Consider the following 13,276-nt stretch of genomic DNA (forward strand, 5'->3'; position numbering starts at 1 on the left):
TCAACCCCTGTGACTGTCAGTGTTCAGTCCAGCAACTATGACAATACTCTCACAGTTAAGGTCGCTTGTTTTCGATGATTTTGAGATGACTTTCCAGAGCTGTCGGTCCTTGTCGGCATCCCATTGTGCCTGGATAATATTCAGCGATTGTCAGAAGCCAAGGTTGTTGCTCATACCTGAGGAGGGTCTACAAAATGACCTCGAGCGAACGGTAAACGTATCAACGCGACGAATTGCACGTGTGACATTTCTAACGAGCTAACGAGACTGAGACCAGATTTTGGTGTAGATAGGTCAGAGTTGGAGATGAGATGGGATGACGCCGCGTGCGTACCTAGGCTGACATAGGACTAACAAGTTGCTGGGGAATTGGGCCCCTGTAAGCGCCTCACGCACCAGCCACCCGTGACCCCACATCCGTGCGTCATGCAGGGCAACCATAAAATAAAATACTCAGTGCGGGCACTTGCATGCCCCCAATCTTTATGCGCAGAACGGCCATCCATGAAATCAACCAAGATGCCTTCAACTGCCATGGTGAACATCGACATCAAAGGAAAGCTACCAAAAGTAGCGTCAGGGAAAGTTCGCGATCTGTACGCTGTTGACGATAACATTCTGCTTTTCGTCGCGAGCGATCGAATTTCTGCATACGATGTGATTATGGAAAATGTGAGTTAGACCATGGTCACTGGCTGAGTCTTACCTCCGTCCCGCATGCATGTTCGAATCATCATTTTCCCATCTTTACTCGAAGCTTTCTGATGTTCATGGTAGGGCATCCCTGGCAAAGGCGCGCTCTTGACTTCAATGTCAGCATACTGGTTCAAGTACCTACCCAATCATGTGCCTGGACTCAGAACCCATTTCATCACTTCCTCTCTTCCTCCCATTCTTGCCTCAGAGACCTACCTCCAGGAGCGATCTATGCAAGTTCGTCGACTTCGCATCATTCCCATCGAATCCATCGTCCGGGGCTACATCACCGGCTCTGGGTGGTCTGAGTACCGCAAGTCGGGCACTGTGAACGGAATCAGCTTACCAGAGGGTTTGATTGAGGGCCAGAAACTACCAAGTCCATTGTGGACACCAAGCACCAAGGCTGAAGTGGGCGGAAAGGATGAGAATATCAGCCCTGAAGCCGCACGACAAGTCATTGGCAACTCATCGATTGCTGCAAAGGTGGAGGAATTGAGTTTAGCCATCTACACCGCCGCCGCAGCCCGTGCAGAATCTGTTGGAATCATTCTTGCGGATACCAAGTTTGAGTTTGGCCTGGACGCAGATGACAACGTTGTCCTTGTCGATGAGGTCCTGACACCGGACAGTTCACGGTTCTGGCCGAAGGAAACGTGGGAGATCAACCTCGGAAAGGCTCAGCCAAGCTTCGACAAACAGTTTCTCCGGGATTGGCTGACGAGCGAGGGGTTGAAGGGAAAGGATGGGGTCACGGTGCCAGAAGAAATCGTGAAGAAGACCGCAGAGAAGTACAGAGAGGCTTACGAAAAGATTGCCGGGGCCAGCGCATAAGTGTCCGATCTCATGGCACTGTGCAAAGCATTGCAAGCCAGCTGACAGGCACACCTTGGTCTTTAATTGAGAACCATTTCATTAATGATATAAATCAAGCAGCCGCCACGGCTTGTCCCAGCTTGATCAGGTCTAACTCTCCGTCTCCGCCGAGATCGTCCAGTCCATGAAAGCCTTCTTCGACTACCCATTTTTGTTCGTACTTCATCAAGACCTTACATGCATGTCCCACGACAAGTAAACCTGGAGGCCTACTGCCTTCTTCCTCCACTGCAGCACAAACATGCTCTAGGTTTGTCCTGATTACCCGTTGATCGGGACAACTCGCTCGCTCCAGTACGGCAACTGGTAGTTCCTTGGGGTAACCCTTTTTTGTTAAGTCGTCCACAAGTGCAGAAAGACGATGAAGAGACATGAGCAAAACGAGCGTGCGCGATGCAACAAAGTCGGGTGGGTCGAGTGGAGCACCTTTTCTGCCTGTTCCTGTGCAGATCAGCACCTGGTCTGCAACACCACGGTGCGTCGCTGGGATAGCTGCAAAAAGTGGTGCAGACAGCGCACTTGTGATACCAGGCAACACACTTGGTATATAACCATGCGCACGAAAGAAATCGTACTCTTCACCACCTCGCCCATAGATATATGGATCACCCTGTTTGATCCTCACAACCACTTTGCCGGCTTTGAGACCTTCGAGACCAAGTTCGAGAAGCTCTTCCTGTGCCTTGTCTGCGTTGCCAGGAAATTTGCGTGCAATATGGACAGTTGCACAGCGGGGGACAAGATCGAGGATGGGTGAAGGCACGAGCTTATCAGCAAGGATGAGATCGGCAGAGAGTATAGCTTTGTGTGCAGCGCGAGTGAGGAGGTCGGGGTTTCCGGGTCCGGAACCCGCAAGAATGATGCGACCTAGTCGCTCTCCAGCCACAGGCGACGTAGGTCCCACTTTTGAGGGACTGCTGCGGGCGAATTCGCGAAAGAGTGTGTCAATATCGCTGTCCGTGATTGCGGCAAGTCGACGGAGTGGCCAGTATTCGCATATCTGGGACAGCCAGCGCATACGTCGACCTCGAGCAGCTTCCTTACTTTCCTCTAAGACTAGCTTGTTGAATGTAGCTGTCTGGCCGCTGTCCTCTTCTTCCGCCTCCAAATCCTGTGATAGCTCAGCGGCATGGTCCTCTTCCCAAATGCGTCGTCGCAACGACCCAAGTCTCTCGACAGCGTCGCCTAGTCGGGTAGGTAAAGACGCCGCTATTTCCCTGCGTATTCTTGCTGCGAGTTTGCAGCCCTTGCCAGATGTCGTAACGCCAATCTGCAAGGGGCCATCGGAGTGAGTGGAGAGGAGCGTGAAGGAGCAGAGGTTTGGGGCGTCTGCAACATTAACGGGTATGCGTAGCCTTCGGCAAAGGCTCGAGATGTGCGTAGCTGTGGCGACTTAGTATGGCTGTCATGCTGTTGCTCGGGCATACCAACCGGAGGTATGTTTGCCACCTGCGGTAACGTAGACTGCATCAACCACACCATCTACTTCGGCACGGCCCAGCGTGGTCAAGTCCTCGTCAACGAAGCTTCGCTGTAGCCACTTGACTTCGCCGGCCTCGATGCGCTTGATCAGACCATAGTGTAACGTGGAGTCTTCCGGTGCTATGAGAATTGGCTTTGCACCAACCTCAACTGCTCGCGAGCATCTTGCGCCCGCCAGTGGATTCGAACCGATAATCAGGTGGACCTGGGAGGTTGCGTCTACTGCTGTGAGAAGCGCGGGGGCCATGTTGGTGATGGTCGATAGTTTCGGGGCGCAAGAACAAATCACTCCCTGGACAACTTTGAGGGAAGATTGGTATTAGTATCAGTCGCTATCAGTGCGGAATAGTGATGTCCGCGGCGATGTTGGCAATGCACCATTACATTTGTTGTTCCGATACCGACCAGCCGACATATGGCGCGATCGGCCGCTAACCGTAGACGGAAATGCCGCGGAGAAGAGCCTGTCGATGAGTCGTCCCCGCCAATGGCCGATGTCGTGATTTCGTGCTGTCAAGAGATAGGTACGCGCAAATTCAGTCCAAGTGCTCGTCGCGACCCATGACGATATTAAGGGCCTTTCGGCTCAGCATGATGCTGTGCTCGAGCGCATTGAGCTTTGCGGACGCGGAAATCAAAGCTGGATCCTGGCTTTCGACACGGATCTTCTCCTTCACGCGGACGTCCTGGCCCCTGTACTTGAACGTGCGGTCAGCCTCATCGTGGGCAGGGGCACGCGTGCCGCCAAGGGCTACCGCGAGGCTATCACGGATGCTGAAGCCCGTGAGCGACTTCTGTTCTGCCTGCTGCGGCTCGAGCGTGCGGACCTCGAGGACGAGGGCAGCGTCGAAAACGAACAGGTGGAAGGAGACTGTGGGCGGCAGTGCGGGATCAAAAGTCTGGTGGACGTGTCAGCGTTCAGTGCGCCGGCGTGACTGTGGACAGCCTACCTGCTCGTCGACCGGATGCTCCCACCACGGCAGCTGCACGTCAGAGTAGCCCTTCAATGCCTGCCGTGCCTCCTGCACATGCTCGTGGAGCAGCTGCAGCTGGCCAGCGACGAAATCTGCCTTGGTGGCATCTCCGCCCCAGGTAGCGACGTCGATGACGTCCAGGCAGCTGTTGATCGAAGTCCGCACCGAGGTGAGCTGGGGAACGACGAGTGTTGGTGCTTGCGGGGCAGACGAGATGGCCAGGTCGTAGGCGGGCGTCCCTCGCGGCGGCGGCAGGCTGGCGAGGCGTAGCTTTATGTTCTGGTGGTTCTCGTCAGCAACACGCACGAAGCCGGGCAACGAGACGGCGGACGCACGCCTTTGGTGACGCGGGTGCCCACTCTGGTGATGAGGCCCTTGAGGCTCTCAGAGCGCAGCGACGACAGCACCAGCGTCGATCCGTTCTCCGACGGCGCGAGGAGAGCAGCGCACTCTTCCAGGCCTGCCTTGAGCGACTGCAGCGTCTCGCGCAGCTGCACAAGCAGCCATTCGAGCTCGCGCGCTTGCGATGCGGCCTGTTCGTCGGCGAGCTGGGCATCGCCGATGGGCGGCCAGATGGCTGCAGACATGTCGCGGTGCTGGGGCACGAATTCAGGGCAGAGGGCAGCAAAACCTCGGCAGGCGGCGTCTACGTAGTCACAGCCGGCCACGATGCTGAGGCACTGTCCGCCTCGCAGCAGATCGCGCGGCAGCATCCGAGCGCAGTTGCCAGGGAAGTCGCGCCCGCAGGCCGCAGGGATCTTTTCCAAATAGCCGAGCGACAAGCTTCACGGCCATGCGACACATGCCAGGCCGCAAACATGCACCGCTGCACCAAACATGTTTCGCTGGCTGCGTCTCCGGCGCGGGCCTAGTCTCTGTGCATCGTCTCTCTTTGACCGCCGCGCTGGACTCCTTTGGCCTCGCAATGATGCAAAGCGCAACTCTGGCCAGCTAGTGAGGTCATGGAGCTACGCCTAGCGCTGCGCCGTGATCTTCGCATTAGCTGTCAACCCCTACGTCACCGTATCCTTGGCCGGCTCTTCATAAACAAGACGGCATCGTCTGCATCCCTACGCTTGTCCGCACGCTTCCGCTCTGGGCATCTCTCTTCAACTCAATCTGTCCCAATTTGAACATCTACTCCTGTAATCTTAATCCTCTATCCCAGACGACTGCTGACCGACACACGCAATGGGCCCCACTAGTACGTTGTCTTCCTAATGCAGCAATTGTGCATACCACGTACTAACTCAAATCATCAGGACCAATCCTCGCCATCTTGTCACTCATCCTCGTTGGCGGTGCCGTGCTTCTGCAATTCTTCACCATTCTGACCGGTGGTGTGAATTCCGCGCCCTTGAACAAGTTCTACTTCCTCGAAGCCTCCACCAATGGCATCCCCAATGCACGTAACCCATCGCGATGGACCTTTTTCGCCATCTGCGGAGAGGAGAATGGTCTGAATGCAAACTGTGGTGCTTCTGTCCCTGCACTTCCATTTGACCCTCCACGCAACTTCGGCACTCAGACCGGCATACCAGAGCAGTTCATTGGCACCCACCAGTACTATTACCTTTCTCGATTCATGTTCGCTTTCTACCTGATTGCCCTGTTTTTCGGTGCCGTCGCTCTCCTTACAGGCCTTCTTGCTCTCGTCAGCCGTCTAGGTGGCTACATCTCTTCCATGACCACTTTTATTGCTCTTTTCTTCCAGGCTCTGGCTGCAACCTTGATGACGTAAGTTACACACCTCAGCCCCTTGTCTTGGAATTATATTGACTTTGTCTAGGGTCTGGGTTGTAAAGGGACGCGATGCTTTCCGTTCAGCCGGCTTTGAAGCCCACATTGGTCGCTACCTCATGGGGTTTGCTTGGGCCTCGACGGCGTGCTTCTTCCTGGCCACAATCTTTTTCTGCCTTGGTGGACGTCTTGGTGGTGACCGCACCTCTTCCGTGCGCCGAACGCGTTCGACAAAGTCGAACCGCAGTCGGGGCAGCTTCATTGACACCGAGTCGCAGAGGAAGGTTCGCGAGTACTCCCCTTAAGTTCTTCGCAAGAATATGACAAGGCGGATCAACTGTTGTTGAAGAAGTGTGCGGAGAGTATATATGATATCCACGACATAGTTGCTATGTACGAATAGTGTTTTGTAACACGCACCACGCGCAACAGGAACCACCCAGCGCTCTTTTCAAATATATAATGACCAGCAAGCAAGTAATTAATCGGCTCCAAAATGTGTACACCTCGCTGCTTGTCATGAAACTCTACTCCGTACAAATATAATGTGTGGTTCGCAAAACTGTTTCGTGCGTCCTGGAATTCGTATAGACCTCGCGCGTCCCAAAGTCCTCCATTATCTACATGTATACCCATTACTTACACGTTACCATCGTGTGCTCCAAATAAATGCGAATCGTGACCCAACGCGCCTATGCTATGCCGTATTACCATAATTCGTTATGCGAGAACGCTCAAAACGCGCTAATAGTCAAGAAATCAAACATCGTCCCCCTGTTCATCAAGAGCTACACGGGGTCGTTCCAGCTTTTTCTCTTGTTTTTTCTCTGTTCCTCCCATATTACTAGTTCTCTTCCGCTATCTCGACTGACCCTGTCGATGCCGAGATGCTCTAGTCCGTCACGACCAACGTGTATGCCGAAACCATATCGGATGCGACCGGGATCGGTAAGCGAATTGCGCCTATCTCTGCTTCTGTGCTGCTTCTCTTCGATTGTTGGATCGGTAGGCGAGTCGGCGCGTAAATTGTCGCGGGACGGACGGACGAGTGATACAAGTGAACGTGTCCAGGTACGTTCCGCATACGAGTTACCCATCAACTTGGCAACAAGTTCAGGCTTCGTTTGCGGGCGTGCGAATGCGCGGTCGCTGAGGATCGGAGATTGGTACACCCAACTAATGATCTCAGCAACGCTGTTACTTTTGTGTGGTAGTGCGGCGCGGCGACGCCCCGGAAGAAGGGCAAAGAGGCCAAATGTGCACAGTGTCAAGAAGAAGCAAAGTGCGTAGTAGCCAGGCAGATCTGCCGCAACACGCACAACTTCTTCATTGTTGTAGTACTGCGTCCAGAAGCATCCGCCTGCAAGGACAGGCAGGGACATGGAGGCGAGTGAGACCAACGAGAGGATCGCGGTCTGGAAGTGCTTGTTCTCCATCGCGGAAAGGGTGACCGAAAATGGGAGGCGGCAGACATAGTCCACCAGGAGACTTTGCTCGGCTGTAGCTCCACCCTTCGATGATAGCGAAATGTAGGGCTGTAAAACTCGAAGAGAGTAATCGAGTGATAGAAGCGCGAGAAAGAGGAATTGGCCAATGAGTGCTGGAATGAACGAGTACAGGAAATTGGATGCTGAAAAGCCTCCAGAGTCGGTACGAGCAAACACCTTAGGTAAGAACCCAAATCTGACAGCGGAGTTGATGAAGCTTACTGCAAGAAAGGCAATGAGCAAGACGGATGCGACGCCAATCCAAGCAATGACCGCAAAGTCCCGGAGATACCATGGAAGAAACCGCAGTCGCACCCCAGGACTCCGAATATCCATGCGAATGGAATAGTCGCCTTGCTCGCCTTGAGTTGCGTACGGGTGCGGGCGTTCAGGACCCTTCTCCCTAATACGTCCTTGCTCGACTGAAAATCTCCGAACATCTCCGCCCTCTTCCCCGATACCGTAAAAGAAGTCGTTGGGTCGTTTCGTAGTGCTCCAGTATCCGATGCGATCGGCACGGTTAGCGACCAAGTGCCAGTCGGCTTTTTCGAAAGTCTCGGAGCCGTTGTAATCTGACATAATATTTGAGCGCTCAAGTAGAGCGATGATGTCGGCCAGTGATCGCGGATCCCACTTCAGACCAGTTGCATTTCGGCCAAGATTGAAGATCAAGGTAATGATGGCAATGACCAGCAGGACATAGAGCGCCACAACTGTCCAGATGACACCCTGCACAGCAACCCATCTCCAGGTACCACGGCCGACATCGTATCTTACGTTGAACGTAGATGCGAGCAATGGAATCGTCCATGAGAACAGCCAAAAAATGACGTAGCAAGTACCAACGCTATTATGACCTGCTCGGAAATGCTGAATATTGGGAAGCAGAAACTGAGTCGGATATAGACGAAGAAACACTGCTTCGGACCTTTTGTGGAAGGAGTTGGATGCCATGGACATGAAAGGGATTATTCGTTGCAATGCGATCTGTATCTGGATGAGCCAGACGAAGAGAAGCATGCCGAGCAGAGTCGGTAGGTACTCGAACACGAAGTAAAGGCCGTCTCCGAAAGTGCCATAATCACAAAGTCCGGTGCCACCGCTTCGGCTCGAGTAGATGGCGGCGAAGATGAGTCCAGCAAGCATGAGCAGGCAGAGAAAGGTGAATAGCCCAAGCCAGATTGGGCGAAGTATAGCAGGGAGAAAATGGAGAGACGCATGCGGTTGAGAACTCGCTACAAAGACATCTCTCGATGCTCGGGGAGACGATGGTGGCTGTTGCTGATGCTGATGCTGATGCTGATGCTGATGCTGATGCGCAGGTTGCTGGTTTTGCGTTGCAGTTGGCATTGTCATTGGCATATGCTTGTTCGTAGCCCCTCGCGCCTGATGCAATGTCTGGGGCTTGGGCGCCACATGCTGAGACATTCTCTGCTGCGTGGCCTGCTCCTGTGCCATATACCCCAGGCCGTAATCGTGCACAATTCTCTCAACTGGATAGTCATCCTCCTCGTCTAGTTCTTCGACCTGTGGGTAGACGCGCGAACCTCGGACCTCCTCATCCCGAGTCAGCTGGTCGATAGCAAATCGGATGTACGGTGTTGTATCTTGGCCTGGTGTGGTGGCATTCGACTCGGTATCCATGTTCGGTCGTGAGTGAGAGTGGCGGGTCTCTTGTGTGCCTGGTCTTTCCTCCGCAATGGTCGAGACAGTGGGTGATTGGGGTGGAATATGTTGGTAGGTCTGTTGAGGATGCTGCCTGGGAATACCGACGCCCCTTAGTGAAGTGATAGGTGCTTCAGGCTCAGACAGCAGCTGCTCATGACTCTGTGCAGGTGTTCGGTGATGTGACGGGGGAGTTTGGAAGCGTGGGTTGGGCTTCTCGTCGCTCTCGCTGGAAGTGTAGTCGGCAAGACTGTAATAGCCTTCGGACGCTGCTAAAGACTGTTGGGAGCCCTGGTTGGAAAGTCTTGGGCGGGAAACTGGCCGTTCCATCAGCAATTGGAGCGTCGTAGAGCAGAACAGACGTACCGTTAGTATGTTTGAGTTGGTACTCTGGCTCCGCACTCATATCTTCTTTGGTGCGCTAGGAAGTGGAGTCGTACAGAATGGTAGCATAATGCAAGGCTACCTGTAGCTGGGTGCAGGTCGGGTTTTCTACCTGGGATGGCTGGTGCAGTGGAGGCTGGGGACGGGAGGTTGGGCAGGGGGCATCTTGTCACAACTTCATATTGGTGCGACGCATGTAGACAAGCTTACAAAATCACCGAGGACAGGGATTGAAATAATGTCGCTTCCAAGGTTGATTGGAATCCTGGTGCAGCCATGTGCCAGTTGTCACCACATCCCCAGACTTCGCAGCCACGATGATGATGCTGAAAATTAGCGTGAAGCTCGGACCTCAACACCGGTCTCCAGATTAATGTCTTTGCCTCTATTGTAATAAGTCCGAACGTAGTCGTATAGCCCATTAATCCATTGGTTTTGAACGTTTCTCTTGACCTTTTACACAGGACTTCGCTTGTGGTCTTGGGCAAGTTCTTTACCAAGCACTCCCACCGAAAGCGCACTAGCTGTCTAGACAGCACATCTTGTCCACCGAGCTTCTTAGAATTATTTAATGTCATCCTCCTTTGTCAGTCCTTCGTAGAAATCATCACTGAGCGATGAGTTTGTCAGATGAGGGAGGAAGGAAGGGAGACTTACCATCGTCATATCTGAATTTTCGTAGCTTCCACGTCCTGCTTATGGTGACATATACTTCTGGCATACTGAGCATGAGGCGGTAAACCGGCCGTTATAGGAGAGGAGATATTATACCGCCACTCAACGAAGCGCCTGGCAGAACGCGCATTAATAAAGTCCGAACGTGGGCACATCACATGCGTTGGACTCAGCAACTTCATGGACAGTGTAGAGTAATGGAATAGTGTTTTGTCACCTTCTACAATTGACCGATAACACATCACCCCATGCCCAACGCCACTCCTCCCGTCAAAGAAAACCCCCATGCTCCAAGCCCGCCGAGTACGCTTCTCGCACACTCCCAATATACCCACGCAGCGCTCGCTCCCCCATTCCTTGACACGCAAGCCCCGAGCCCATGCCTACGCCACAGCCACGAGGGCTAGATCGGGCTCGCCGATTATCAATGTGTATGACGCTGGAGGTTGGGTATCCACAAGTCGTGCCAGCTCTGCTTGGGTTACTGCGTGTAGGGAGAGCGCGATGGGAGTGGAAGAGGAGAGTAGAGTATAAAATTAAAACGCATTTGCGCTGAGGGAAGTGTAAACTCCGCCGCGCCATGTTTGCCAGCGCAAAAAATGCACAAATCCCATCCCACTCCGGTCGCCAATGTGCACCTAGAACACCACGTGTGAACCCGTTTTTCCTGTGATCGCGAAAGAACAAGAAAAAGAACAAGAAGAACAATATCACCCGCGCTAATTCAATCCTGATTCCAGCTCTGAATCGGCACAACATTGCCCGCATCGACCAGAATCTGCTCATCCAGTCTCATCTCCGTATCCCCATGCTCTAGCCTCTTCCACGTCGAGACGCGCGCCTGATTCGTATCGACCTCGAAGACGCGCAAGCGCCTGACAAACTGGTTGTAACCCCCGTAGCCCCCAAAGCCACTGCCACCGGCATAGCACATCCAGAGCTCGGGTTCACCGGAATCGGGGGATTTGGACAAAGAGCAAAAGTCGTTGACGTGGTCGTGCCCGCAGGACACGAATTTGACGTCGTGTTCGACGAGGGCGTCTTTGAAGTGCGAGTTGTATTGCGGAGCGGTAGCGGGCTCGGTGAAGTTGCCGACGCGGTCATTATCCTGGGGCTGGTGTATTCGGGGAGCGGGATGTGGATAAATGCCATGTTGAGATGCTTGTGCGTGTATTTGCTATGTGCGTCTCTGAGGTGCGTGGCGGTGGTCTTGAACCAGTCGATTTGCTTTGGTTTCAGCCAGTCGTAGCCGCGGTAGTGTGCTTCATCGGGGGAGTATGCGTGCGTGTCGAGGAAGTAGAGGGTCAGCGCGGAGTGTTTGTTGTTGTGTGCTTCGACTTCGACAAAGTAGTTGCCCACACCTTCGATGGTGTTGGGGCCGGCTTGGCTTAGTGAATAGGGAAGGGATTCGTAGAGCGACATTTGAGCATTGCGAGAAAGGTAGTTGCCTTCGTCGTCGTGGTTACCGAAGATGGCTGCGTACGGAATCTTGCGCTCGGCGAGCGGTTCGATGATCTTGAACATGGCCTGTGTGGTGATTAGCAGTGGTTGACATGGATATTCCGGCCAACATACACTCTGGACATCCGGCGCAGTGCCACCGTTGACTTGGTCGCCAGTGAGGACCACGAGATCCGGCTTCTCTTCATCAAGCACCCTCTCAACAAACTCAAGAGTTCGAGGGTCGGCGTCGCATTGGCCGCCATTGAGGCTCTTGGGCTCCGGGTCTCTGCATACTCCTAGCCCAGTGCTAAGATGCAGGTCCGAGATCTGCATAATCTTGAACTTGCCATCCTTTCTGATCTTGGGCACCGGCCTCTCGTGTTTCACTGGCGGGCCTCGTCGTATGCTTATGCGCGGGTCCTTGCTGTCGTTTCCCGAGTCGAGGTGCAGCGCTCCGTTCTTGACCAGCTCCCAGCCAGGACGCGGCTCGACGGCATCTGCGCCGAACAGGATATCCACTGCAGTGACTGCTCTATTCGAGTCGCTCGCGTGACGCTTGAGGGACCTCTTCAGCCAGACGCCAGCTGGGCGAGACTCCCACTTCTCAGCAGCCTGTGCCTTCTCACCTGTCGCTGGGTCGAGTTTACCGATTCGCACGTCGACGATGACCTTGTCTTCGGCAGAAAGCTCCTCCTCGCGCTTGCGCTTGATGTGGACGTAGGCTTTGGACACCCAGCCCTTGCCCAGATAGAGGTCCTTCTCCACGCGGTGCCATTTCTTCTGGTCGAGCATGCACTTGGAGAGCGGATTGAGCGAGGAGCATGTCTGCACGGTGAGGTCGGTGATGACGAGGCCTTTCGTGGTGCAGCGGCAGGTGGTTGTGCACCGACTGGGGTAGGACGCGGTATCGGTTATCGAGGAAGAAGACAATGACGAAGACGAGAGTGACGAGACCAGCGAGCTGAATGCCCGTTCGCACCTATGAGAGTTAGACGGAGGAAATGTGTCGAGCAAGAGAACCACGGACTATACGGCGGGTCATGTTGGAGACCTCCGCACGAGCGGTGCTAGGTCATGGAAGGCGCGGTTACGAAGGTGAGATTTCGTCCCAAGTCACAAGAGGTCTTTTCCATGGTTCAGCATACCAGCCAGGTGTTGTAGGAGCATGCGCGCGATGAAGATGCTGGGACCGTGTTACTTCAGCGGGTGGTTGTGCTTGTCCTCTTGCGGGCTGGCTTGGCTTCCCAGACTCTTGGTTCATGATCGACGCTCCCGCAGCACCCTGAGCATCATCAACTCTCTCAGGTCTCGGAAAACAGAGCAGAGACCGCCATGCAAGCACAATATAGCCTTGGCCACGCTGGAATGCTCGCACGGCGTTTTGCCCGCTGCTAGTTGCAGATATCCTGAACCATGTCCTCCATCGGTACTTGATCTCAGTTTCATGTAGTGCGGCTACACCCGAGGGCACCCGCCTCGTTTGCGGAGGTGCATCGCGCCTGCATTACACCGTTGATATCGATAACGACCACGCAAAGTTATGCGCCACCACATCTGGAGCAAGACTCGACACCCTGCCATTCTACGCTTGCCCACAGCAAGAAGCTTCGCGAGCAGCTCGGCCGTCAAGCGCGCATTCCAAGGCAAGAGCCCCACTGCTGGCATGGAACTGTTAGGTACTGACCTCCACACAGAAGGCGACGTCGTTCTTCTGCGCGACAAGAAGGATGCATCCCATGATGGCGTCTTGGTGAGACTGCAGGCCTCGGGGTCTGCGCATAGCCACAGAGGTGTCGTGAAACAGGCCGACATAATTGGCAAACAGCCACGGCAGCTGGGAATCCACCCACAAGG

General features: G+C 54.2%; 6 protein-coding genes across 6 annotated transcripts; 2 read left to right on the forward strand and 4 right to left on the reverse strand.

The window, feature by feature from the left end:
• Positions 1-519: 519 nt before the first annotated feature.
• On the forward strand, positions 520-1,530 carry SNOG_00390 (hypothetical protein; the record flags this gene model as incomplete). Its single annotated transcript, XM_001791024.1, has 2 exons — positions 520-672; positions 778-1,530. 2 exons carry the CDS (start codon positions 520-522, stop codon positions 1,528-1,530), a joined length of 906 nt encoding a protein of 301 aa, XP_001791076.1.
• A 94-nt stretch (positions 1,531-1,624) lies between these two features.
• Positions 1,625-3,326, reverse strand: SNOG_00391 (hypothetical protein; the record flags this gene model as incomplete). Its single annotated transcript, XM_001791025.1, has 2 exons — positions 3,004-3,326; positions 1,625-2,955 (listed from the first exon to the last, which is right to left on the reverse strand). The coding sequence occupies exons 1-2, from the start codon at positions 3,299-3,301 to the stop codon at positions 1,625-1,627; spliced, it is 1,629 nt and encodes a 542-aa protein (XP_001791077.1). The 5' UTR covers positions 3,302-3,326.
• A 264-nt stretch (positions 3,327-3,590) lies between these two features.
• SNOG_00392 (hypothetical protein) lies at positions 3,591-4,741 on the reverse strand (the record flags this gene model as incomplete). Its single annotated transcript, XM_001791026.1, has 3 exons — positions 3,591-3,953; positions 4,005-4,339; positions 4,360-4,741. 3 exons carry the CDS (start codon positions 4,739-4,741, stop codon positions 3,591-3,593), a joined length of 1,080 nt encoding a protein of 359 aa, XP_001791078.1.
• A 374-nt stretch (positions 4,742-5,115) lies between these two features.
• SNOG_00393 (hypothetical protein) lies at positions 5,116-6,261 on the forward strand. The gene is made up of 3 exons (XM_001791027.1): positions 5,116-5,232; positions 5,291-5,765; positions 5,818-6,261. The coding sequence occupies exons 1-3, from the start codon at positions 5,220-5,222 to the stop codon at positions 6,071-6,073; spliced, it is 744 nt and encodes a 247-aa protein (XP_001791079.1). The 5' UTR covers positions 5,116-5,219; the 3' UTR covers positions 6,074-6,261.
• A 470-nt stretch (positions 6,262-6,731) lies between these two features.
• On the reverse strand, positions 6,732-8,899 carry SNOG_00394 (hypothetical protein; the record flags this gene model as incomplete). Its single annotated transcript, XM_001791028.1, has 3 exons — positions 6,732-6,756; positions 6,855-8,102; positions 8,184-8,899. The coding sequence occupies 3 exons, from the start codon at positions 8,897-8,899 to the stop codon at positions 6,732-6,734; spliced, it is 1,989 nt and encodes a 662-aa protein (XP_001791080.1).
• A 1,804-nt stretch (positions 8,900-10,703) lies between these two features.
• On the reverse strand, positions 10,704-12,214 carry SNOG_00395 (hypothetical protein; the record flags this gene model as incomplete). Its single annotated transcript, XM_001791029.1, has 3 exons — positions 10,704-11,093; positions 11,129-11,506; positions 11,555-12,214. 3 exons carry the CDS (start codon positions 12,212-12,214, stop codon positions 10,704-10,706), a joined length of 1,428 nt encoding a protein of 475 aa, XP_001791081.1.
• Positions 12,215-13,276: the final 1,062 nt, after the last annotated feature.

This window comes from Parastagonospora nodorum (assembly GCF_000146915.1).
Source record: "Parastagonospora nodorum SN15 chromosome Unknown scaffold_1, whole genome shotgun sequence".
Lineage (NCBI taxonomy): Eukaryota > Fungi > Ascomycota > Dothideomycetes > Pleosporales > Phaeosphaeriaceae > Parastagonospora > Parastagonospora nodorum.

What these genes read in the sequence shown, in the direction of transcription:
- SNOG_00393 (XM_001791027.1), top strand. An exon ending in CTGGCTGCAACCTTGATGAC is followed by an intron (nt 5,766 to 5,817) that starts GTAAGTTACACA and finishes GACTTTGTCTAG; the next exon opens with GGTCTGGGTTGTAAAGGGAC.